At 46.5% G+C, this 25,194-nt stretch overlaps 1 protein-coding gene across 24 annotated transcripts in view; it reads left to right on the forward strand.

Moving 5' to 3' along the window:
- The first annotated feature begins 4,429 nt into the window (after positions 1-4,429).
- MAGI1 (membrane associated guanylate kinase, WW and PDZ domain containing 1) overlaps positions 4,430-25,194 on the forward strand; it is a 338,512-nt gene continuing 317,747 nt past the window's right edge. For 12 of the 24 annotated variants that reach the window (XM_061362371.1, XM_061362373.1, XM_061362374.1 and 9 more), the window contains exon 1: positions 4,434-4,904. In XM_061362371.1, coding sequence (XP_061218355.1) covers positions 4,619-4,904 — 286 coding nt within the window. In that variant the 5' untranslated portion in view covers positions 4,434-4,618. Of the gene's footprint in view, positions 4,905-25,194 lie in introns of all 24 variants that reach the window. The other 12 variants (XM_061362379.1, XM_061362381.1, XM_061362372.1 and 9 more) reach the window with 4 other exon arrangements.

Genomic DNA, 25,194 nt, shown 5'->3' on the forward strand with positions numbered 1-25,194 from the left:
CCTATAAAATACACCCTGGAGTGTCTTAATATGGTTATGAGATTGATCTTTGGCTTATATTCCACTGTGTATGATATTATTGAAACAAATTGTAGAGGAAGGTGACACAGGGGATCCCAGTAAGGGGTGGTTGCCTTTTTCTTCTTAGAATCCCCTGATCACGGATTCACTTTGGTGAGTGAGCTGAGGAACAGGGCTTCAGCCACCCTGCTGTACGAGGCTGGATGATGATGCCTTTTGGGATGAAGCCTGCTGGCCCAACTCTGCAAAAGGCCTTACGTACTACCTGGTCTGTGGCTCTAACGAGGACTGGTCGTGTCCTCATACCTGGAAGGCTTTCTGCAAATACAGAGTTCAATCAGCATCTGGACTTGGGTCATCTGTTGAAATGTCTGCCAGAGCCAGGAGTAATGGCAGGCTTCTCCTTGCTATCAGACAGCAGTACCAGCTTGTCCAGAAACCCTGGATGCCACATAGAAAGTTCTTCAATAAAAGTTAGGTGGGTTACTGTGAAAAACAATTCCTGTTTGAGAAATACAGCAATACATGGCTTTACTGCTGACAGATGCTGGTAGTGTGAGTGTCCCAACAGGAAACCTCTACGTCTGAAAGACTGGATCTTATTTAAGGTCTCTTTTTCTCTCAGGATCCACATGCACAGGGTTTTAAAGCCTTGAAGCCTGTGATGTCAAAGTACTGGGGGCTTGGGGTTTAGCTGGAAATTAAGGATAAATTCTGCTGTATTAAATAATTTGTACTTCTGTTTGTAGCCTTAATCATTGTCATCTTTCCTTATGATCTCTGGTCATAGCGGATGGCTCTGAACTGCCATAAACCCACAGCATTCTTAGTGACTAGACATGGTGTTTCATCCCCAGACAAGTAAAACTGTGGTTTTCTGTAGTTTTAGTATGAACGAGAGAATGATCTGATGCTTGGGGGAACTTTGACCCATTTTAAAATCCGGAGCACAGCATGAAGTTTCAGAGATGCTTATGACACCAAGACCATGGGTCAATATCCTATTTGAAAGAACCACTTTAGCTGCTATTGTGTTTGCAGTGGGACCCAAAGCATGTTAAGCACCTTCTGAAGAAGGAAAATTGCAGCACCCCACTCCTCCTGACAGACTAAGAGGCTGCTGGAAGCTGGGCTACCAAACCATGGTGACTGTAGAGAAGAGCAAGGGAACTGGTCTCTGCTTAAAGCTCTGAGCCAGCCTGAATCAAGGGCTATGAGCTGGTAGAGAGTGTGCTGTCCCCCATGAGGTGAGGCTGGACCAGCCTCTGCAGGTGAGGTAGGATGGTTGCAGCAAGCCTTGCTCAGATGAGTGACGTGCCCAAGCTTATCCCTGCCCTGTGTTAATGTTCAGCTGCTCCCCAGGTAGGTGCCCTGTGAAGCTTCATAACCTACCTTTTATAAAGTGCTTAGAGACCCTTGCACAAAGGAGAGTATTATTAGAACTGTAGTTGTTAGATATGAAGATGGTCTGTTAATCTTTAAATCAGTTCCCGGCAAAGGCAGGACCACCATCCCCTGGGGGAGAGGCCACACTGCACAGCTAAATGTGAAAACAGGTTTTAGTACAGTGTAATGACCTGATTGTCCATCAGGCTGGTGTCAGGGACTCTTCTGAGCTGGAGCAGCCCTGCCACAGTTCAGGGACTCAGTGCTGTTAATGGCTGACCAAGGGCTTCCTTTAATAGAGGTGGCCTGAAATCATCTTGTTGCAGTTGACTGCAGGTGTTGGGCAGTCACAGGGTCAGGAATAAGGACAATGAAAAATCTGGGCTGTGTTTCAGCTGTTACAGGTGATGCCAGCTTCCAGGATCTAGGGCTATCCCGAATATCAGCTTGACCAACTGGTCCTTACTAGATGCAACTAGGAGATAAAACAGTAGGAAGTTTGTCATGGAGCAAAAAACTGATGGGAAAGCCTTAAAATCAAGAGAAAGTTCTGGCTGATGTTTGGGTTTTGTTAATTACCATCAAGAACAATTCTGGGGACACCATGGCCCAGACATGAGCGCAGTGTTGGGATTACGATGGGAACAGCTCACACTTGCCTTAGTGTTGCGGTGTTTGCAAGCACACGGAAAACGGCCCTCGGAAATCTGTCATCTCATAAATCTTACTAGCAAAATTGTTTTTCCAAATAGTGTTTTTACCCAAGTTTTTCCATGAGGCATGAGCAGCTCTGTAAGATCTATTCAGGGCAGCCACAACTCATGTGATGCTCACATGGATCCCAGATGAATTTCAGCTCGGTAGGGCTGTCACATAACACATCCTGCAAAGTGATGGTGATGAAAATGCGTCACACCCAGCTCTCAGCTGTGAACAAGAGTCTCCTTGCGCTATGAGCTCACATGTGTGACACCACTATCAGCTCATGTACAGATGGGATATAAACCCTTCCCTGCTAGCCATGCTGCCGCTGCTCATGGACTGTGGGCCCCCCGAGCTTTATTCCCTAACAGATTTACCCTGATCACTGATCCAGTCATTACTGGTGAAGACACAATAAAAAGTGTGCTGTCATCCTAAAAGTGACAGATCTGGTGGCTGGTTACAGAGCCAGAGAAAGCAGATGTAAGGCAGTTATTGAGGCTCAAACATGGGGGTCAGCACAGCTGTAAGTGTGAAAATGAAGTATTCAAGTTCCAAATGGAAAGAAGCCTTTTAGAGAGATAAAAGAAAACCATGGCTAGACACAGCAGGTAAGTAAGAGTTTCATCAGTTCATTTCTGCATTTGCCCTTCACACCCAGGAAGGCAGGCTCTGCCCCAGTCCTTGGAAGGGGCTCAGGTACTTGATCCAACTTTGAGCATTGGCAGTCCATCTGCTTCCAATGGAGACCTGGACAGAGGTGCCTGAGGCGCAGGGCATGGAGCTGACTCACTGCTGTGCTATGTGACATTGGACAAAGCTTTCTGTTCCCTTGCCTGAAGGTGATGCCTGAAGTGTGCCACTTGGGCCAGAGACTTTGCTTTTGTGACTGTAGCACAGCGCCTGCACTGATGGGGATTTTACAGAATGGTCCCATGAGAGATCTCTGCTGTGGAAAAGAGTGATGGGGATGCAGGGTGTGAGGGAAGGACAGGCTTCTTCATCTAGGACAGACATCAGGGCAGGGAAGGTTACCCCCATCACTCCTCCTAGGTCTGTGAGCTAAGCCTGACTGATTGACTTGGCCAGCACCAGAGGATGTTAGGGTGAGCTCCATCCCCAGCTGCTACATGTGGGCTCCCCGAGTCCAGTGTCTGTCCTGTGTTGCGGATCACTTTGGTACACACATGGCTTGAAAGCTGCGTGATGAGAGAGCAATGTGGATGGCAGCAGCAGTCTGTGGGCTGTGCTGGCAGAGCGCGTGTTAGGGCAGTGAGACCAAGCTCTTTGTGTCACTTCTCAGCCCCGATTAGCAGCAAAATAGGGCACGCATGCATCTGACAACTGAATTCCTTGCTAGAAGGGGTTCGGTCATGCATAAGACTGCTCAAAATGAGGCCTGGCTTTCAGGTTTGGGAGCATGGAGCATGCCCTGGAAGGGACAGCTGGGACGTGCACACTCAGTTATTTTCCTCGTCTGAGTTTTGCGCCAGTTCTGGGTCACTTTGAGGAGCTGTGGCCAAGAGTAAACGAGTGAATGCATGTCCCCTTCCCCAGCAGATGGACCTCGGTATAGGTCTGCCTGTCTTGTGATTACACAGCGAAAACAGAATGTGAAAGTCAGGAATTCAAGCGCTCGCAGAGTGGAGAACGGAGGGTGTGAGCGCTGCTTTTAACTCAGCCTTGTGCAAGTGCTTTGATACCATGCTAATGACCGGCTTGTGCAAGTTTTGACTCGGGACTTGTGCTTCATCGTGTCACTTCCCGTAACAGCTCCCTGGAAAGCACAGGTGAGCAGGAAAAACCCTAGAGATCCTGGCGGGAAAGCAAAGGATTGCCATCCCTCCTCCCCGACACACCAGCACCCACAGCGGGTGAGTCTCACCCCGGCCCTGTGCCGGGCCCCTCCGCGCTCCGCACCGCCATGCGGCAGCTGCGCTGCTCCTGCCGCGGGATGCGCGGGAACCGACTTTTCCCTATGGAAAAGTTGCCGGCGAAGGGGAGGGGGGGGCCGGGCCGAGCCGTGCCGGGGGCGGGGAGGCGGGCGGGGGCCGGGGCGGGGTGTACGAGGGCGCCTGCGCCGGCGGCGCGGAGCGGAGCGCGGTGGAGCGGAGCGGGACGGGCCCAAGTGGAACAAAACAAACGGGTCTTTGTATCGCCTTAAAGGCGCCGCGCAGCAGCCTCCGCGCCCCGCGCAGCAGAGCTGAACATCGGCGGGGAGGGGGCGGGGCGCCCGGATTTGCTTTTACAGCGCTTTTAAAATTTTTTTAAAAATTTTATTACTTTTTAATTTTTTTTTTTAATTTTTAAATAAGAAGGGAGAGGGACGGCGCGGAGGGGAGGGGAGGGGAGGGCGGGAGGCGGGTGCGCACCCCCCGCGAGCGCGGAGCCATGCGCGGTGATGGCTTGAGGGGCCGGCGGCGGCGACGCGGTCTATGAAGCAGCGGGTCGGCGCCCCTTGCGCACCTGCTTACCGCGCTCCCGCGGGCGCGGAGGGCCGCGCAGCACCATGTCGCGCGTCGTCCAGAAGAAGAACCACTGGGCCGGGCGGGTGCGGCTGTGCTCGCTCACCCGCGGGCCCGGCGGGCACCTGGGCTTTACCCTGCTCGGCGGCGCGGAGCACGGAGAGTTCCCCTACGCGGGCGAGGTGGCCGGGGACGGCGAGGCGGCGCTGAGCGAAGGGGAGCTGCTGCTGGAGGTACAAGGGGTCCGCGTCTCCGGGCTGCCGCGCTACGACGTGCTGGAAGTGATCCGGAGCTGCAAGGACCCCATCGTGGTGAAAGCCGTCCGGCAAGGTGCGAGCGGGGACGGGTGCGGGCACCGGGACGTGGGGCGGGAGGGGGACACAAGCCGCGCTGCCCAAGGGACTGTTGGAGGATCCCTCCTCGGTGCTGCGTAGCCAAGAGTGAGTGTGATCCGAAGGGGAGAGGCGAACATCAGCACTCCGGGACAGAGCAGGACCCCGAAAAGGAGCCACACGCTGCGTGTGTCGGTGCGCGTAGGTTTGCACACGCTCGTGTGCACTTAACGCACAGGTTCCTCATCGTCCTGACTCAGTTGGGACTCTCGCCGTGCTTATCACTGCGAGCAGTTGCGTGAGACTTTCTCTAAGGCAACGCGGAGCCTCCGGCGCTCCCCGCGGGGCACCCAAGGGTGTCGGAGGGTGAAGAGGGAAACCTTGTGTGCGGGGATGACCCATGGAGCGGCTAAGGCAGCTCCGCGGCTGGGGGAGTGTGGCGGGGATTCCTTCCTCCAGCAGCTGAGCATCCTCTGGAGCAGCCGCGCTGCTATGTGATGAGTGGAGCCTTGTTCAAGAAGTGCAGCGTGGGATTGCGGAGGGCATTTCCCCTTTCTGGCTGCTCGGATTTGCTTTCCACTGCTTAGTTTTCCTTAGGTGAGGGCACGTCCGTGCCCTCAGCCCTGCAGCAGAGGCTGCATAGGTAGCGCTCTCATTTGGCAAGGGAAGAGGATAGGAAGAGTCCTCCCATGCGTGATTAATAAAAAAGCCACTTCACATCCTTGTACACGCAACAGTGGTTCAACAGGTTGGTGTAACAGGGCTGGCTGATGGGCTTGCGATTTCCAAGGCAAGACTGGAATTCAGTACCGGGAAGCTGCTGATGCTGCCGAAGCCGCTGAGGTTGGGTGGGCAGGATGGGCAGGGCTGCAGCCGCTCTCCTGGAGGTGCTCCGGGTGGATGGAAGAGCGCCCTGGAATCAGCTCTGAGGGAAAGAAGGAAGGGAAGTTTTCTTTGGATTGTCCAAGAGATTCCTCACAGGAAAGTTTGTCATCAACACATGTATGCATCCCGGAGTTGAGGGGTTGCTGTGGCTGGTGGTGTGAGACAGGTTTGTTTCTGTATTTGGTTCAACCCAGCTGGTTGCTCTGGATAAAGCTGATGGCCAGGTGCAGGACCATCACCTGAAGTCTTGTCCTTAGCATCACCGGTGAGCTGAGTCAAAGGGCTGCAGCGCTTGTTTTACAGCCATTCTTTGAACCTCAGTGCTGGAGCATGCAGTGATGGGTGTCAGAGAGGAGCTGAGCCATAGCCAGGCTGAGCAGCTCCCCTGGCACTTGCTCCGCTTTCCAGGGTAATGGCAGCTCCAGGCTGCCCTGGAGCTGAGGTACCGAGGCACGTCTGCTTGTTAGTCATTTCCAGGAGTCAGGAGAAGTATTCCAGTGTCCAACTCCCAACAAAACCAGTTTTCTTTAAACAAACGTGCATTTTCCCTGCTGTGTTTTCTCAGCTTTGCTGGGTACTTCCCAGCAGGGAGGGAAACTGAGCTGCTGCCTTCCCTGCCCAGGCAGGAGCAGGGTAAGCACGAAGACAAGTATGAGGAAATGAGGCGGGTTGCTTTATTTATTTATTTGCCTACCGATTGTTTTAGCAGAAGTGTTAAAAATCCAGGCTCCGATGTTGCGATGTCACCTGTGTTGGTGGGTGAAGGAAGGTTTGTTAACAAAAAACCCCGGCAAAGAAACCTTTCCCAATTTGTGAGTAAACTTATGGTCAAAAGCAGAGGCAGAGAGCTGGGTTTTAGCCTACTGAGTGGGTTTACCTGGTAGTTGGGAGAACAAGGTTCATAACCCTGCCTGGAGTCAGGCAGGGCACTTGAACTTTGGACCATCCTCATCCAGAGGTGAGAACCAAGCCCTTGGTTACTGTGGGATCGGAGTTTCTCTCCCCTTGTTCTTTTTCTCCCATCCCCATGCTTTGTTAGAAAGGAATGTAGGATAGAAACATAAATATATTTAAAAACCCTACATATTTCTGTCCTCTGGAAAGCAGTTCCCTGCGCCTGTCGGTGATAGCCTGGCATCTGCGTGCTGTTCTGTGCAGAGCAGGGAACTCCCTCGTGGGTTGGGATCACAAGTGTAGAAAAGGAGAGTGTTTTAATTAAAATGCATTACTTTTCTATGTTGATTAAAAATCTCAATGTGGAGACTGCAGGTGTCATTCAATATCAGTTGTGTGGCACTGGAGCAGGCAGCAAAGGAGTGTGAAGATAAGACTGTAAATGCATTTTTAGCTATGATTCTCCTCTTCTTCACAGTTCTTAGTGCCTAGTTGACTGGTGTTGAAGGGCTAGGGCAATATTAGGCTGGAAATGTGTATGCTTTATTGCCTTGTCTCTTTCGTATGACATTTACAAGGCTGGAAACCCAGGAAATTTACTGTAAGTCAATCGTCTACAAGCATGGACAGAGAAAACAACTATTTGACCTTGTACTTGGTGGAAGACAAGCAACTAGGATGTGAAACACAGGTGGAACAGGCTGTGCATGGATTTTATCACTGAACTCGAGTTGATGGACTTGCAGGTCCACATGCAATATTTCTTCTTGCTTTTGTGGGTTGTAAGTTTGTGTATGTTCCCACAAAGTACAAAAAGGGGAGAACCGATATGAATTCTCTTAACTGAAATAACAGTATTTAATACTGCTCATGTTCTTGGTCATTTGCTCATGCCACGAAGAAAGCTGAAGAACTTCAATGAAGCTTTCCCTTTCTTTTCCCCATATGCACCCTGGTTTGGTATTATGTTTGAGGAAAAAATATACCACTACAGTTGCCTGGTTTTGGGGGAGAGAGTGGAAGAATCTGCTGCCATGTATCTTAGTAACTTTCAGAACTGTCAAATGTGTGAAAGAACCTCAGTTAACATGTAGTACTTTTGTGACTGACTGTTTCCGTCTTACATCTGTGCCTAAATTCTGATAAACTGGTGATTAACTCCTGTGGAGTTAATAGATAAATTTTGGTTATTACTTGGTCTGGGAGTATAGGAAGAATGGATTGAATTATAGAAGCAGTGGTCACATGTGCTTGTATAAGGCTGCGTTGCCGTAACACAATAGTTGCAGCCTCATTTCTTTTGTTCCTTGGTTAGAAGACCTGTGCCAAACCATACCAAGCCAGACGCTTGCTTTGGGAAACTGTCAAAGTTAATATGTTTGTACACTTACATTTGAAACTGTTTTTAGTTCTCAGTTCAACACTTGGGATCCTGAGACCTTTTAGGGAAGCAGAGCTCTAAGTGACCAATTGCTTTGAAACCAGGAGGTGCTGAGATCAGTTTATGCTATTAATGATTTTCATAGTACACTGCAGCTGGGATGATCCCACAGCAGGGAGGAGTTGTGGGGGGTTTTTAGCCCTGTGGAAGGCGAGCAGGAGCAGGCGTGATCCCAAACAGAAACAGTCACTGTTTACCCAGTGCTATCAGCTGCATTTGTCTCTTTTCAAACATTAACTTGACCCTAAGATAAGAAATACAGTGCTGTGACTCAACCATTCAATGTCAGCCTGGCATATGCTATACAAGGCAATTGTGAAATGTTGAAATCAGTGACACACTAACGTGAACAAGACCAGCTTCTTTCAGAAAGTTTGTGTAAGCTTGTAGCTGGACCTATACCTTTATTTTCCTGACAGAAATGCTGGTTTTGGTATTTTGTTGGTCTTTTTTTTTTTATTTTTAGAACATGAAAAACATGGAAAAGTTGATGCATGGGCAAAGTTATGTGTTCAGTAGTTCAGCAAGCACTGGGAAGCAGAGTGTCACTTTGTCAGCGGGTGACACTGACCATCCCACACTACGCAGGTTATGCTGATGCCTGGCATTGCAGAGACCGAAAGCGAGTGCTGATGCCTCCCTGAGATGTAGCAGTGCTTTCCTTTGCTTTAACATGCAGGCAGCTGCCTCTGTTGGGCCAGTGAAGGGAAAAGCTGTTTAGAGAGTGAGCTCTTGCTATTCCTACTTTACTTCTGCAGCGTCACACCTGAGCTCCAAAAGTGGTTTCCTTTAGTCTTTGCATAGCTGAGGGCAGTTGCTTGCATGGTGAATTCTGTAAGTCGTTTTTCTGTTTGATTCAAATTCTTTCAGGACCCAGTTGGATTTGAGGAGGAATGAAAGATTTTCCACCCAAAAACCTGGGAGACGTTCGTGCATGTCAGATTTATAAGGCCCATTTTCAATGCTGACCTGCTGGGATGAGCGCTGTGCAGGGCTAGTTACCGCTGAAACATAAAATAAGAAAAGGCAGAATCTCTTTTATGCATCACTTCTAATATGCCTTGCTACAAACTGGTAGTCTTCTTGAAGTAGTACTGGCTTTAGCAGTTGTGAAATGTGTATGTCTGTGTATTGAAATACTGCTGCGGGGAAGACCTTATCTTCACTGTGCCTGAATTGACAGTGTAGTGCTTGTCAGGATTTAGAAGTTGATCCTGTTTGTGGTAAACCAGTCATCCATCCTCTCCAGAGCCGTGAGCTGGCACCCGGAGGTGGATGTTAGAGCCCGAGTGCCACATCTTTGCTGTTATAAAAAATTTCAGGAATTAATATGATCCTTTTAATGGCATGACATGGGATTATGTTTTCCACAATAAAGTTAGTCTTTCCACCCATTGACATGGGACTCCAGGCTTCCTCTTTATGGGGCCAGTCAGATCACAGAGCAATTAAATCACAATTATGGTCTAATTACCAGCAGTCATTCAGCATCATTGCAAAATAAGATGTTAACACCATCCTGTGTGTTGTTTCAGTCTACTTTGTAAGACCAAGTTACAACTTTTGCATGAGTGAATTTCTGACTTGATGTTGTGAGAATTGAGATTCATCTTCCTTGTATCTTGTTAGAAATGTAAGAATTACTTTTAATAGGTTTGGAAGCCAAACCACGAATAGCTCATTGTGTTCCCCTATTTGGGATTGTCATTTTTCTCTGGTTCAGGCTGTGATCATTTACAAATCTCTTTTGACTTTCTGAATCTCTTTATCTGATGCCTGAGAAATACCCCTACTCCTTTGACAGTGTATGCATGCACAGTGAAAACGTATGCCCAAGGGCAGCTATGTTAATGTGTAAAGATCTCCTGGGTAGCACTTTTGTGGCTGTGCAGAACTGATGATTTGGGCCAACATGTCCCTCGGTCTTTAGATTTCAGCATCACTCAATTTGAAGGCAGTGTGGAAACTGAGAAGATGCTGCTGCCTCAAAGGCTTTTTCTATGGCATTAGCAAGGTCGGAGCTGTGGGCAGGGGTAGGGTGCTTGGGGCCACTGTTGAGGATTTGTAGAATAATTGAGCAGGTTTGTTATTTACATTGCTTTACTGTAGTCAAGACACAGGCCGTACTTGCTGGCTGTTTCAGGTGTTTGGGGTTTTCTTTACACTTCCTCTGACACTGAGTGGAACTCTTTAAATCAAAGCACATGGGTTTTGATCTTTGTGTGCTGCAAGTGACCTAATTCCTTGGTGAAAATCACGGAGTACTGGCTCTATATGAGCAAGTGCCATGAATTTATAGAAGGACTGTGAAGATTTTGAGGCAAAACAGATGAAGGCAGGGATTCTTGACTTGAGAAATTGGTGGTACCTGGAGGATGGGTACTTGGACCACTCCATCCCATCTGAGCCCCTTCCAGCTCTGCATCCCACCTCCTGCAGCAGCAAAATAGGGGATCCTCCTGCTCTGTATTTCTGCAAAGTTTTACTCTAGCTCAATTAAGGAAAATTGGTTTTGCCTTTTAGGAACTAAGTATTAAGTGACCTTTTTGCACCAAGGGCGCAGGGATGGGTCATCCCTCTGTGATCTATGAAGATCTTATCCGCTCCCTTTACCCTGTCACCAGAGGCACAGCTTGCAGGACAGAGAAAACAGCAGCTCTTCAGCACTGAGTGACAGTGCTGCTGAGCGTGCAGGAGCAGCTCCTGCAGAAACACAATTTTCACCCCATCATCATTTTCTCTGTGTCTCTTGACACTTGATAGTTTGTTTTCTTGCTTTATATTTTGGTCTCTCGCCGCTTGCTTTGGCCTTGCTGTTGTGGTAGTTTGACAGGTAAGGCAGCCCATAGAGACCCATGTGTGTTTGATGGGTGAAGTTTGGGGTTCCCTGCAAGGATCTGGTGTTGGGAAACAAACCTAAGCCTGGGCTATCATCCAGCATTTGTTTCCTACTGATCTGATAGAGAGCTGTGGAAGAGGCTGCCTGTTTCCAGAGCAGCTTGGCAGCTTCTGCATTGGGCTGGTATGTTGCAGGTTTGGGTTTAATTTCTTTCCCTTATTTTCATTCTTTACTTTTCCTTCTAGACCAAATAGGTGGGCCCGCATCCTTCTTGGCCATGCAGGAGCAGTGTGGCTCAGGGTAGTTGGGGTATTTTTGTGAGACCCACCCTTCACTTCCCAAAGGTCAGACACTCTATCCATCCTCCCTCCTGTGACATTTTAAATGCTTTCCAGAGCTATTCTGCTGCTATGGGCTGGAATGATGGCACCACTCTCTCTGCTAGTCCCCATTCCTGGCTTTGGCATCATTTGTCCTGAACTGTTTTGTGTTAGTAATATTATTTAAACCTACATGGGTTTTTTTTTTAGCTGTCCCAGTAGACTTTGGAGAAACAAAACAGGTTTTATTTAAAGACCTGATGTTTTGGGTTAGATTTTTACAGACTTGGCTTTTGGCTAAGAGCAGTTCCTGTTTTTATATTTGAGAGGGTTTGTATCATAACTTGAAAGAAAAATAAGGTAAAAATATTTATCGGATTTCATTGACTGTCCCCTGTTAGACTAAACAATAGCGCTTATTACATGGTGTGAAAATAATGCAAAGCACCCTGTCTTCATAATGGAACAGGAAAAAAAACAAACAAAGCCTTCGGGATGACTTGCAAAGTGGAACAGATGCCCTTACAATTGCAACGCATTTGAATAAGGAATCGGTTTTGCATGGTTGCTAATCCTTGACTAAAGAGTTCATTGTCTTGGATTATACATCTGTAATTTTGGAGCCCTGAAGACAGTGCCTCAGTACTATTAGGTTGGGAAGAGACCGGCTTTTCTTTCTTCATATCCTTAATCACAGTAGCTTGTTTTTTAAGGGGAAAACCTCAACTCCGACTTTTTCTTTTAGTTATTAACAAAAAGCCTTTGAAAAAGAAGCTGCCTAAAATCCAGCCACTCCCTCAACGCAAACAAAGCTGTGCAGGTATTGTGTACTTCTAAAAAAACCCCCCAGCTTTGATGTTCAGCTTCTCCTATTCCAGAGGTGCAGATCTTGTGCTAAGTGGGTGTTAGTCCAAACTGATGACAGACACAGATGTCTCGGATTTTTTTGGATGCATGAAAGAGAGGAAGAAAGATACTTCCCAAACAGGCTGAACTAGACAGGTGAGACCCGGCCTACAGAATAACTGTGAAAAGGCTTCACTTAGAAAGAGCAAAGAACATGTCTGTCCTTCTCCTTTCCCAAAGGTAGAACTGCCGCTTAGTAACTGAAGTGGTGGGGATACAGGAGAATGCTCCTGGGGCTTGGACCTGCATAGGAACAGTTCACTGGAGCCTTGTGCGAAGCCAAGGATGGCTGGAGGAAAGGTGGAATGAGGTGGGCAGTAAGAGATAGATGAAAGATATGGAAAGCGTCAGGCTGAGGAATGATTTCCTGGTTCACTACTGATGCTGAGGCTGTCTCTAAAGGCAGAGGCATCTCAGTGCTTTCTGCAGGGGCAGCCAGGACTGTGGCTGTGTTTCCAGCTGGTGACAGACCCTGGTCCCAGAGCAGTCTGGAACACTGTCATCTTGTTCTGGGCATTCTAAATGCTGTATCAATGTATAATATAGGATGCAACTTTGCTGTTGAATAATATCCTGTTAGGATGTGGTGCCTAAAATAACTCATACTCCTCTAGGCTGCTGGGGACAGCTGGGGACTCATGGCACTGTGCAACCCTGGAGGAACTGATCCCCAGCGAGCCTGGGGAGGAGAAGGCTGTGGTTTGGCTGGATTTGGGGACATTGTCATTTCCAAGCTGAGTCTCCCCTTTGCAGTGCTGGTGCCTGGGGAAGGCACTGCGGAGCAGGATGCCCAGTAGGGCTTTGGCAGCCACTAGTCCAGCTCAAGCTTTGTTCTCTCCTTGTCCTAAGGGCCAAAGAGAGTTTATTAGTCTGATGCAGAACAAAGAATCATGTCCTTCTCTTTTTCCTGGTATGCATTTTTCCTTAAACAATGAAGTGACTAATATAGAATATCTTCTTAATGTGCGCTGATTGTGCCAGAGAGGAGCGGCAGCCTGTCTGCATGAGCGCATCCAGAGTTCTGCTGGGTTCACAGTGGGGCACTCTGCAGACCACGGATTGGGTTGGTTTTGAAGAAAATCAGTTAGTTGTTTGTTTATTGGGATGAGATGGCTCTTTTGTTGTTAGATTGTCTTCTGCCCATACCCCAGGATTGTCTATTTGTTTTATGTGCAAATATGAAACTTGCTTAGCCACAGTATATAGTGTTTTGTTAACTGTTATGTAGTCTGTATGCACTATGGAGTCCTCTGTGTCTCCTGCTATCTGATGTTGTTAATTCAGCTGTTTCCAAGTGGAGATGACAAACACTTTTCTACATTTGCCCTAGCTATATTACCCCATTTTCTTTTTCTCTTTTTAAATGAAGAAATATGGACATGCTGAGATTGACCCAGTTCCACATGGAGGTATTTTTGTCTGAACTTAACCATAGTCTGTATAAATCCTTCATGTCACAGGAAGCTTCATTTACTACAGGTGGAACAAGGAATTAAACCCCCAATAACTGTCTCTGGCTTTCTGTGGGAGATGCAGGGCAAAATCCAGATGGGTGTTGGGGAAGCCAGGGCTGTGCTTGTCCAAGGGTTGGCTGCTCAGGGGTGTTACTTGTAAGGGAAAGTTTCATATCTACACCCAGCCTAAGAGGAGGAGCTTGTGAAAATACAGTATCACCTATCAAAATAGTTTGAATTCTTGGGTGAGGCTCTTGGAACATGCAACTGGTGTGTGTACGTAAACATCTAATTTTTGCACTTTAACATTCATATTATAGAATCATAGAATCATAGAATGGTTAGGGTTGGAAAGGACCTTAAGATCATCAAGTTCCAACCCCCCTGGAAAGTAATCCCATGGCTTCAGCAGCTCAGGCTGCTGCACAGCCAATGCCATGGATTTTGCCATAAGTGGCAAAATGTGTTGTTGGCACAGGTATTCAAAAGCTGAAAAGGAAGAGCATGAAACCACCACCATTCTGGCTGAGAACAATTACTGTGCCTATTACCACATCACAAGATGCTTGGGCAGCCTCTGATCCTATGAAGACATTTAAATTTACTGTAGTGATAGGACAAGGGTAATGGGTTAAAACTTAAACAGGGGAGGTTTAGATTGGATATAAGGAGGAAATTCTTTCCTGTTAGGGTGGTGAGGCACTGGAATGGGTTTCCCAGGGAGGTTGTGAATGCTCCATCCCTGGCAGTGTTCAAGGCCAGGCTGGACAGAGCCTTGGGTGATATGGTTTAGAGCGAGGTGTCCCTGCCCATGTCAGGGGGGTTGGAACTTGATGATCTTAAGGTCCCTTCTGACCCTAACTATTCTATGATTCTAAATTCATTTCTGTGGTGTTCCTGTGGTGAAACCATTTCAGTGATACTTGTCCTGTAAATCATCTTCAGGAACATGTTGGGTTTGAGAGAGGGATTGCTCATGAGACCTCTTGTGCTTTCTAATTGGATTGTGTAGTGTGACTGCTGAAGAAGACCCACATTCCCTTTTCCTGACAAGTGCTGGGGGAGCTCCTATCCAGACCTTTGTTTGATCCCTGTGAATCATTTTGAGAGTGAGTGCAGGAGTGAAAACAGAATACACCTATAAACGTTATCTCGGGAAAGGTGCCCAGTTTCATGGTGCATGCAGGTCTCTGGCATTTTTAAAGGCAATGAAGTGGTATTTAGCTCCCTCATTCCAGAGGCAGGTGACAGTTACACTTTAACAGAAGGTCATTTCTTTACGAGGGTGGGAGAAGCGGTGAATACTTGGATGCACAATGGAAATACTTCAATCCTGATGAAGTTTCAGTCTCTCTTGTGCCAGGCAGGAAATGAACCCAGGAGAGTTGTCCCTACCTGGATGCTTCGTAGGAGAAGGAGAGTGAGGGCTAAAAAGACCCCAAGTAAGGGTGGTGAGGCACTGACACAGGGTGCCCAGAGAACCTGTGGCTGCCCTATCCCTGGCAGTGCTCAAGGCCAGGTTGGACACAGGGGGCTTGGAGCAAGCTCCTCTAGTGGAAGGTGTCCCTGCCATGGCAGGGGGTTGGAACTGGATGGGCTTTAAGGTGCCTTCCAACCCAAACCGTTCTGTGATGTTCGAGCAGTGAAGCCAAGCACGAAGGGTGTGACTCATTCAGTATGCTTATGGCAGTGTTGTGGATCCACAAATCTCAACTCCCCATCACTGTGCTGTGGGGCTCTCCTGCTTCCCAGATCCACATTAAAACAGGAGAAGTGGATAAATTGCTTCAGTTGGAGCAGCTCCCTGCTGCATCACCAGGCTGTCCTGCTCAGGTGGAGGTTTGCCATGACAGTGTTTCCATTTCAAATACCTAATAAGGTTCTTTTTTAATGTGTGCTTGTAAAACGTGTCAAAGCCTGAAAGTTTTATCTGCAAAAAGGGACTACACAAGGTGGCTTTTTCATTTAGTTTTGTTTTCTGTTGCCAATTTTCCAGTTGTATTAGTTGATGCTGGAAATACACACACATATCAATTTTTCCAGGAGCTAAATACAGTGGTTTTTTTTACGTAGTTCTCATCTAGGATGGGCTATCTTGGTCACACTGAAGACTGGGAAGCGATCAGTGTGTAAATTTGGATCTGCTGAAATTGTTACAGATGAGAAAAGCCCCCATAAAAATGAGAGTGCTTAAATGTAAGCATGATCTAATGTAACACATCACAGAGGGCTTTTTCTGCCTGTCCGGGTGTAAAAGATGCTATAGTCAGTGCCGAGGCTTGCCTAAACCAGTGTGGAAATTGCTGTTTGCCTAAAAGCTGGGCAAGTTGTCACAATCCCGAAGAGCTCATTGATGTTAAAAGGTTGCAGCGGATTAGCCAAAAAATCTATTTCAAATTGATTTAGTGTGGCTGGTGCATAACTCAGCCTGATCATCTGTGCCCAGCTCTGCGCTGGTTTGAGCACTGAGAGCAAGTGGGTGAGAGTCATTGCATCTTGCTTAGTGGTGCTGCCTGCTCTTCCCCAAGGATGCTGGGGAAGACAAGGCAGCCCTGTCTCCGAGACTGGCTCATCTCAGTTAACTGTTATTCTCAGTATTCTTCCCTCATTCAGTGTAGCATCTGCCGTAGTGGTAGCTGCCCGGATGGGATCTTGCCCCTGGCTGGGAGCACAAGTATTTTTCCACAGTGCGATGGAGTTGGCAGGGAAGGTTACATCAGCTGCCTGGCTGGAGCTTGGCTCAGGAGGTGTGGGATGCAGTGATTCCTTGATTTCTGACAGAGCTTCTGCTGCCTGCAGCACCTCCTGCCCTCCCAGTCCGGCGTGTGAGCTCACCAGGAGGATTAAAAACTTCTCTTTAAGAATGTAGGGGCTTTTTTAAAGCCATTTAGTTAAAACTGGTGTTTCTCTTTTCCTGCATTGATTGCAGAGGGAGGTAGTTTTACAAACAATAGTGCTGTTCAGCTCCTGTCTTTCTAAAACACAAGCATCTTCCCATCAACCTGTGGGGTTCATCAGGCAGAGCGTGCTCCTCCCTGAGCTCCGGCTGAGCAAAATCTTCCCATTAGCATCACCAACTGATAAACAGAACTTCATCAAGGCCTCTGAAGGACCAGACCTGTCATGTATTCGGACACAGCAGCAGCATTGCTGAATTCTGATAGCGGTCTGAACTGGTAGAAGAACCAGTGGGGAATATTTATTGTGGTTTTGTTTTTCTCAAAGTCCCTGATGTAGGAGAGATCTCAGCATTATTATGCATTGCAGCGTATCATGTTTGCAGGACTTTTTACCATAAAAACATTGTTTCTAGCTCAAGTTTAGCAAAAAGATGCGCTCGGGCTCAGCTCTCTTCCAGATGATATTTCACACTGATGCCTTCTAATAGCCAGGTGAGCTTTAAGTTGTAACATTTACAGGAAATATGGCTGCAGCTTCCCCCTCTTGCAGGTAAATGAGCAATATTCACACTTCTTAGCACCTGCTCACCAGGCTGCTTGAAACCAAGTTAAAATACAGGCTGGTATTTGTGTTGTCTTCCCCTTCTCTCAACTCTGCATTTCCTCTTCACTGGTCAGATCAAACAGCAGTGACATTTCAAAGCCTTCCTGAATGGCAAAATTAGAAATACTCCTTTTCTAAGAAGTCAGCAAGAGGTGGTTTAAACCTTGCATGCAGCTGCTCTGCTAGCAACTTGTTTAACTTGTCGAAATCCCTCTTTTACTGCAGAAGCTCTACTGAAAATGACAAATTGCTTAAAGCAGTTTCCATGTTAGTCTTGAAAAAAATCAGTTTCTTTCCACCCAGAACACGTGGAAGGCATTTGTGCACTTGCCTGACTGTTTCTCTGTCCTAAGGCTCACACTCCTTGCCTTGGACTTCATGGAATACTCACAGCTGCTTGGGGTTTTGTTCAGTTTTCTATTAAATGGGGATTTCCCCCCACTCCTCTTTAGCTTAGATGTGGAAAGTCAGGTGTCTCCCTGGTTTACACTTTGGGGACCATGGGAAGAGCAGAGGAGGGACACTCCAAGGTCTCTGCTTTTCAGAAGTGATATTCAGAGTGTTGTGAAATCCATAATTTAAGCTGGAAAATCTGCATCCACAGCCAAGTCACTGTAAGGTCCTTTAAAAGCATTGAGCAGTGCTAATGCTTAACAAAATGACAAAACATCTTTTGCTTAAATATTTGCAACTACTTCTCTGTAGCTGTCACTTTAGCAGATGGGTATATGTGGACAGGTACACGATACTGAGTGATCCAGTTGTCTGTAACTGCTGTGAAAAATTGCTCAAGTAAAAAGGCTTATTCTGAAAGAAAAGAGATTTCAGGTAATCACTGTACTCTAGTTGCCCAGCAGAGAGCAACATGTTGTGTGGTGTGTATCCTGTGAGGATGTACTGCCAAAGTTCATGTTTGGGCTTTTGAAGGAGGGTGCAAAAGAGAATTGGGTCTCCTTAGCCATGCTAAGACTCCTAATGGCTGAGATGAGGCTTTGTGCTTTTCCTTTCAACGGAGTGAGTTGCACCAGCGTATTCATTTGCAGGGCTGCTTTTTGCTAACCCTGGTGAAGCTCCCTTGGCTGGAGACGGGTCCTTACCCAGAGCCATGAGCAGAAGGTTGTATCCACCAGCATCCTCCGAACATGGCCGAAAGGCAGGCTTCGGGCTGCAGCCAGGTCATGAAACTGAGGACACAAACTGTTCCCTTTCTGACTGGAAGGTGCTTTGCCCCAAAGGGCATCAGATAAAAAAACACATCAGTGTTGCTCTGTTGCTCTGCTTGGGACAGCCCCTCTTGCTTAAGAAGGATGGTTACTGAGTTAGACAACGGGCAGGAAGGGATTTGAGGACAATCCAGATGCTTTTTCTATAACTTGAAGGCATGTCATATCCTGGCACTTCTATTTTTACCCACTTTTCTTGTAATACTGTGTTTATTTTATCTGCTAAGACCCCTTCATTATTGCCAGGTTTGGGCTGATGTGCTATTTTGATTTTTTTTGTTGTTCTTTGTTACCTTTAACATTCAGTCAGTGTTGCTTTTTTCTCTAAAACAGGAATTTAAAAAGTAACAAATGGAACAAAAAAGTAACAAATATTCATAATTTTTCTTCTCACGGGGGGTGTGGAAATGAACTTTCTGCCAGAATGATGCTGTTTCCTGTGGGGTAGGATGTGTCAGTGCAGATTCAGGTGAGCTCTCCTCCCAGTTGCTTTCCTGTTGGAAATACTGGTTAATATAATCTGATTTAGAGGATGGCATTAGAAACTGTCACCTGCCGGTAGAATAACCCATCCCTGGAAGAGTGTTCTGATCTCTTGTAGGCATAGGGCAGTTCATGCCTGGAAGCGTGGAGGCTTTATGTACCTTGTTTGTGGTGTTTGCTTCCTTTTGTGGAATATCGGATGCTGCCTTCGGCTATTCTTGTTATGTGGAGAAATGTCTGATCCATTTCTGAACCCTGCAGAGCTCCCTGATACCAGGCAGAGAACATTTTTTTAATGGATTTTAAACCTGCCTTGCTGGCTGTTGCATCTCTGACTAATGCAATCAGTGCACCCCAAATACCCTGCAGATACCTCTTACAGAAGCAACTTCTTTATGTAACGAAGCAAGAGCTTTAATCCCTTTCCTCTTGCAATGTATTTGGGTGCTTTAACAGGCAGCATGGTCACAAGCAGGATTGGGTTGCTGTCATAGTCTCACAGTTTCATACCCATGGTTGATAATTAACCCATTTCTTTAACAAAGGTTCCATGTTTACTCTGCCCTTTTCCTTTCCTGCTCTTCGATTGTAATCCAGATGAAATGCAGTCTTTTCCCAGCAAAACACTGGAGTTATTATTCCACCAGAGGTGTGCTAATAAAAGCCCTTGTTATTTGTAGGGAGGCAAGTTAGCTCAAACCATTCGATTTAATATCGTGGGTCAAGATAATGCACCAACATGTAGGCGTACATGCCTTTAGAATGCAAGTTGAGCACATGGGTGCAGGTAACTGATCAGCAGCATTTGTAATAATCATCACACCAGCAAGACTGATACTTTGGTTTTGGCGGGGGGGTGAAGAAGGGCCTGATTTTTGGAGCACACAGACCCAAATTCCATGTGAGGCTGTGCAAGCTGAGAGGGCACATGCGTGGTGTGGATGGATTTTTAGCAAAGAATGGCCGTGTTCCCAAGTCAGCAAGTGTCTACATGGAGCTCAGCATGAACCGAGGGTGAAGGAGGATGTGGGTAAAGAAGCAAAAGTAACGGTGCAAGCAAGATGAGAAGAAACTGGACTGTGCTAAGATACAAAATAGTTAAGTTCCCATACGCTTATTTAATTGTTACTAGTTGCTGTGTGCTGCAAGAGTATGTATCAAAGTATAGTATACTAAGCTACTGTATATGTATCCAATCCTAATGCAACAAACTATTGAACATGTATCTAATTATACTACAGCAAGCTACTGTAGGTGTATCCATAGGTGCTGTGTGTTACAAGAAAATGTATTGGGTTATAATAAATATATCTGATTACAATACAGCAAGCTATTGTAAGCAGATGCAGAGAAACAGTACAAGGAGGATTGATGCTCTGTAATAAATGGCTTTTGTCTGATCACACTGATCTCTGACTGAGTCCATATTTTTTCTGTGGCAGCATGGTCTCAGCCTTGGTGCTTGGAAGGGGCCCCATCCTGCTTTGCTCCCTGTCCCCACTGGGGCTATTGTGGGGTGAGTGAAGCTGTGTGTTTGCAAGGTCTAGTCTAATGTTAGAGTCCTGCTACAGCTCATTTTGGGGCAGGAGCTGGATGAAGAGTGAAGGGCTGTGTGAGTAGGGACCAGTACTGCTGCAAACATGTCAGGTGTATGCTTGCAGGGTTCAGTGTGACCCTAGGTATGGGTATGGCAAACCACACAGCGTAACCTTAATGAGCACTCATGCAGTTTTAACTGGAATAAAAACTGTTGCAAAACTTAAGTACTGAATAACACCAAAGCCTATTTGCCTGGGGGGAGATGGGTGATTGTGGAGCTGCTGGGGCTTGGTTCCTGCACTGCTCCCCTTTAAATGCCATGTTTTGATTTATCTTCCTTCCGCAGAACCTCCTTTTAGCCTTAAAAAAGCAATGCTTATCATCACTGTTGTTGGGAGCCTGTGCAGCAGCTTGAGTTACTGCTTTTCCGTTTCTAGTGCCGTGTAAGCAAGCATAAATCTGTATATTACACCGATTTACATTTGGTGGGATTTGTCTTGGCACGTCCAAAGCCTCCGACTCTTGATTCGTTCTATGAGCAACTTCTTTAATATGGAGCCCTGGGGACAAGACCTAGTTTGAAATAAAGTTGTGCAGGTAAAAACAGAAAGACGCAGACTGTGTGCCCAAATAAACTAACTGAGGAGTTACAGTTCTGCTCTGCATCTCATCTCCAGTGCTGCACTCCTAATAGCAACGTGAGCTTCTGGCCTGAGCCTTGCCTTAGCCAAGACAGAAGCAGTCTGGTGTGGATGAGTGCAGCGCCCTGGATTTCACAGTGGGAAGAAGCCAATAGCAGCAATTCCTCAGCTGCTTGCTGGATGATATTGTCTTGCTTTTCTCACATGTACTGCTTTTATTTAGGTCAGCCTGGCTTTTTGGTTTTAAAGATACATTCAGGTATCACCTTAAGCTCTTGTTGGTGTGGTTTTGGGTTGTGTTATTCTGTCTATTTTTACTCTGCTTAGTGTGCATTTCTTCAGGAACAAGGTGGTTTTAAGACAAGTGTAAACTGGAAAACTTCCATTTACTCTATCAAGTGGCAGCAGTGCACCCCTGTTAACTCTGTGAAATACCTTGGCTTGAAAGTTTGCTACATCAGCTTTATGAGATTCGAAGGGGTTTGTGCCAGATGAAAGGAAGGCTTTGCTGTAAAATCCTGTTTCTTCCTAATCTGGCTTTTCTTCAAGTATTCTGAAGTTAGATGCAAACTAGTGCAGAAATTGCTGTGTGCTTTGTAAGCCTGTGAAGAAGTTGGGTGTACGTGTGAATAGCTGTGAATGATACATTAAATAAATGAAGCAAGGAAAGGTGTCGCAGTTGCTTGATAGAGACTTCTGTCAATTGGGACTGATTGGGTGAGGAAAGAACCTCATTTCTAATTCCAGATAATGAGATTTTGAGGAAGCCTATTGAAATCAGTGGCTCTAAAGGGCCAGGTTTTAAGTGGTACCTAAAATAGACAGGTTTTGTGTGGAGGATGTTACATTAATGCACATGTAGAAATTTATCACTACAGGATCAGCGGTAGATCCCTGTACAACTAGATGTTTCAGGGAAGAACCTTAGTGTATTGCTAGTTCTGAGCTAACCCTTTATTTTTCTTAGATACTTCTGTAACTCTTTTTATGGGTACTGAATTGCTTCCGTGACACACCACATTGCAGACAAGGGCAAAAGTTTAGCAATCTGCAGAGCAGAAGGGCTGATTTCATTGCCAGCTGCTGATTCTGGCTGTGCAGCTCTTGTACCAGCCAATTAAACCCACACTCATTACAGCCTTTGTGGTTTGGAAGTGAAGTGTTCCTGCCTTTAACTTGTAGTTTTACAGGATGTTGGTTTAGGCTGGAGGTTTGCAAAGCTTCAAATCTTCTATTTTCCTTTGGTGTGTGCTCAAGGGGTAGGGGAGGTGAACAAGGAGAGCTACATGGAGAATTGCATACTGTGAAATGAGAGGGTGTGTGTTTCTCTGAAAGCATTGTGAACCTGCAGTTACCTCCTAAAGCTTTCATTAAATACTGTAGGATGTGCTGTACCAAACTGCTGCAGATAGGAATGGCCTCTGCTGCAGTGTCGGGCTTGAAAGACTGACAGGTGCTGTAGGAAGTGCTGAGCATCCCTTCATGAGCTTATTCCTTCAGTCCTGCAGCCACAGCTTTCTGCCTGCCTCCCTCATGGAGAGCTTCTGCCATGTTTGCAGACCATTTTGGGAATGCTGCTGGCCAAAGAGGAGGTCGCAGTGGGGGACCAGGCAGAGATGGAAGAACGTGACCCTCTGAGCAGTTACTGGTGACTGCGCTATTTTAAAGTCAGACTTAATTTTTAGCTCTTCATAAACAAATCCTTGTGGTAGCTTTTTATACAGCTCTGAAGTCAGTTGTGGCTGCTGTTACGTGGCTACAGCCTCCATGGGTGCCACAGGGAACAGAGATGACCTCTCCTTCCCAAAATGCCTCTGAGCACTTGGGAAGACCTTTCAAGAGGGACAAACCCTCCAGCTCTTCTAAACATTGCATGACAGCTTCTTTATCCAGAGGTAAATAGATCTAATGGATCGAGTAAGATGCTGGACTCATTGCAGGTTACTTGGGGAGCTGGTGTCCTTCATCCCATGACCCAAGGGGTTGGTTTTGCCCCCAGTGCTTTTTTATATTTGACCTGAAAATTCAGTATTTGCCCTGGAAATGCAGTGTGCAGCATAAGCAGGGAAGCAGCAAGGATCCCATCTCCCAGGGGAGCGCTAATGATGTTTAGTTTTGTTATGACATTATAGCCCTGTTGATTTTTAACTGGGAAACTTCAGTGAAAACCACACACGCTGCTGTGAAAATTCGTACTTGGTAACAAGTAAACAAGTGATGGAGCAGTCTGACTGAGGAATTTCCCTCCAGACCTCACTGGGAGGAGGAGCTTTGCATTTTTCTTGTCCCATGTTTATTTTTAGTCTCGCCTCTAACACTGCTGATAGCACCATTACAGCCCCACAGATTAAAGTCCCAGCGTGGGGCAGAGTTAAAAGAACGATGCTGCAAAACAGTCAGGACCTCTAGGATTTTGCAGCTGTGTCATGCTACAGGCAATTAATTCAGTCCATTCTTTGCCTGCTTGAGTACAGCTCCATGGAAGTCTCTGGTTTCCTTGCACACCTCTTCTTGCCAATGTCTTTGATGATGACTCTGTTCTCCTGACTTGATAGTGCTGTGTTTGTGATGCTAATATTATGGGTGTAACAGCTGTCTTTTTAGGCGTCTTTCTACCCTGGATATGTTTTGCACTTGCTCTGTTGGTATGCTGTGTTTTAGTTGAAAGTGAAGAATTTAAGTCCTATACAGCTCCTACCACTGGTAACACTGGTCTGAAGCCATCAGTAACTCTCACGGGGATTGGGTGGTGTTGGTGAGGACAGACTTGCCAGCAGCACCTATCTGGAAGACCAGATGATTTACTCGAGAGCTCTTGGCTTTTCAAGGAGACTTACTTTTTTTCCAAGGCTTGTTGTGTTAGTCTGTGTCAGCAGAAGGGTATTTAATCTTGAAGCTGGTGGTTGGGTTTTCTGAGTTGTCTTTTGCTGACTGTTAGTCAAAGTCCTCAGAGATAGCAGAGGATGTTATTCAGGACTCTTAGTGCTTGAAAAGTCTTACAAATAGTGATTTCTGTTAGCAGTGGCTATGCAGTCTGGACTGTATTGTGGCTATTTCAGGGGGAACAGTTGTATCAGAAATAGCTGGATCTAAAGACATTTGTCTTCTGCAGTAATAGAATCTGTGCCTCGTCTGCAATGACAGATGTACTGGAACAGTTATAGATGCTCACTGCTGTGGAGTCAGGGGAGTTTTAGTATGGGACAAGGCTTGGGGACCAGCAGGCAGCCTGCACCAGGCAAAGCATCAATGGCAGGGTCCAGTCACCATAGGCTGAGGTAGTGCTGGACCCAGAAACCTTGTAGGCATACCTTAAGGCATACCCTCGAATGAGTAATGAGGAGCCTAATTCTGTGTTTTAACCCCCCTAAGAGTAGTTTTTCCTTAGCCATGAGCTGGGGAGCTGTTGTAACCTTGAAGAAAGTTTCTGTGTCACAGGGAGCATGTACAGGAGACAACCCATGCTTGCTCAGTGGATATGGTCTGCTCAAAATAAGGTGATGAAGAAGGTAAAAATCTTGTTGACACTCAGCAATACCATGCTAAACCTATATCTTAGTAATTGTTATTGATCCTTGTGAGTCTTCTCATTTTCTGAATTGATTTGACTTCTGTTAATATGACTTCTGTGGGAGAAGGAGGGGTTTGCGGGTGGTTCCCAACCAGCATGTTCTATGGGGTATTTTCATTAGTGGAAGGGAGGAGTTAACAGAGGTGGGAGATGGTGGGAACGTGGGGCCTGCCTGTGCTCGGATTCAGTTCTTCTGTGTTCGACCGAAATGCCACAATGCTGTTGGATTGCGGAGAATGAGGCTGGTTGAACACTGGGAACTTGAGGAATGTGTTTGAAGACAAGACCAACTGCTTTGCTGTTTGGGTATTTTATGTTTTTTGTAGACTTCTGCCAAATTCGGGTGCTTAGAGAGCAACTCTTCTTGGCAAGCATCTGCAGGCTCTGATCTGCCTCCTCCTAAACCAAACACCCTTCAACAAAACCAGCTTTTCTCCAGATGAACTGGCTGTTGGGTTTGCTTTATTTTTAAACAAAGCAATATCTCTGGGGGCTGGTGCCTTTTGGAGCCTCTCTGTGATAACGTAGAAGGGTTCTCAGTTCAAATGGAGCTGAAGAATAATGTGAAAATACAACAGTTTTAGCAGT

Source organism: Neopsephotus bourkii, unplaced genomic scaffold, assembly GCF_033783945.1.
Source record: "Neopsephotus bourkii isolate Nb327-2 ecotype Australia unplaced genomic scaffold, CSIRO-AGI_Nbou_v1 NB_1120, whole genome shotgun sequence".
NCBI classification, from domain to species: Eukaryota; Metazoa; Chordata; class Aves; order Psittaciformes; family Psittacidae; genus Neopsephotus; species Neopsephotus bourkii.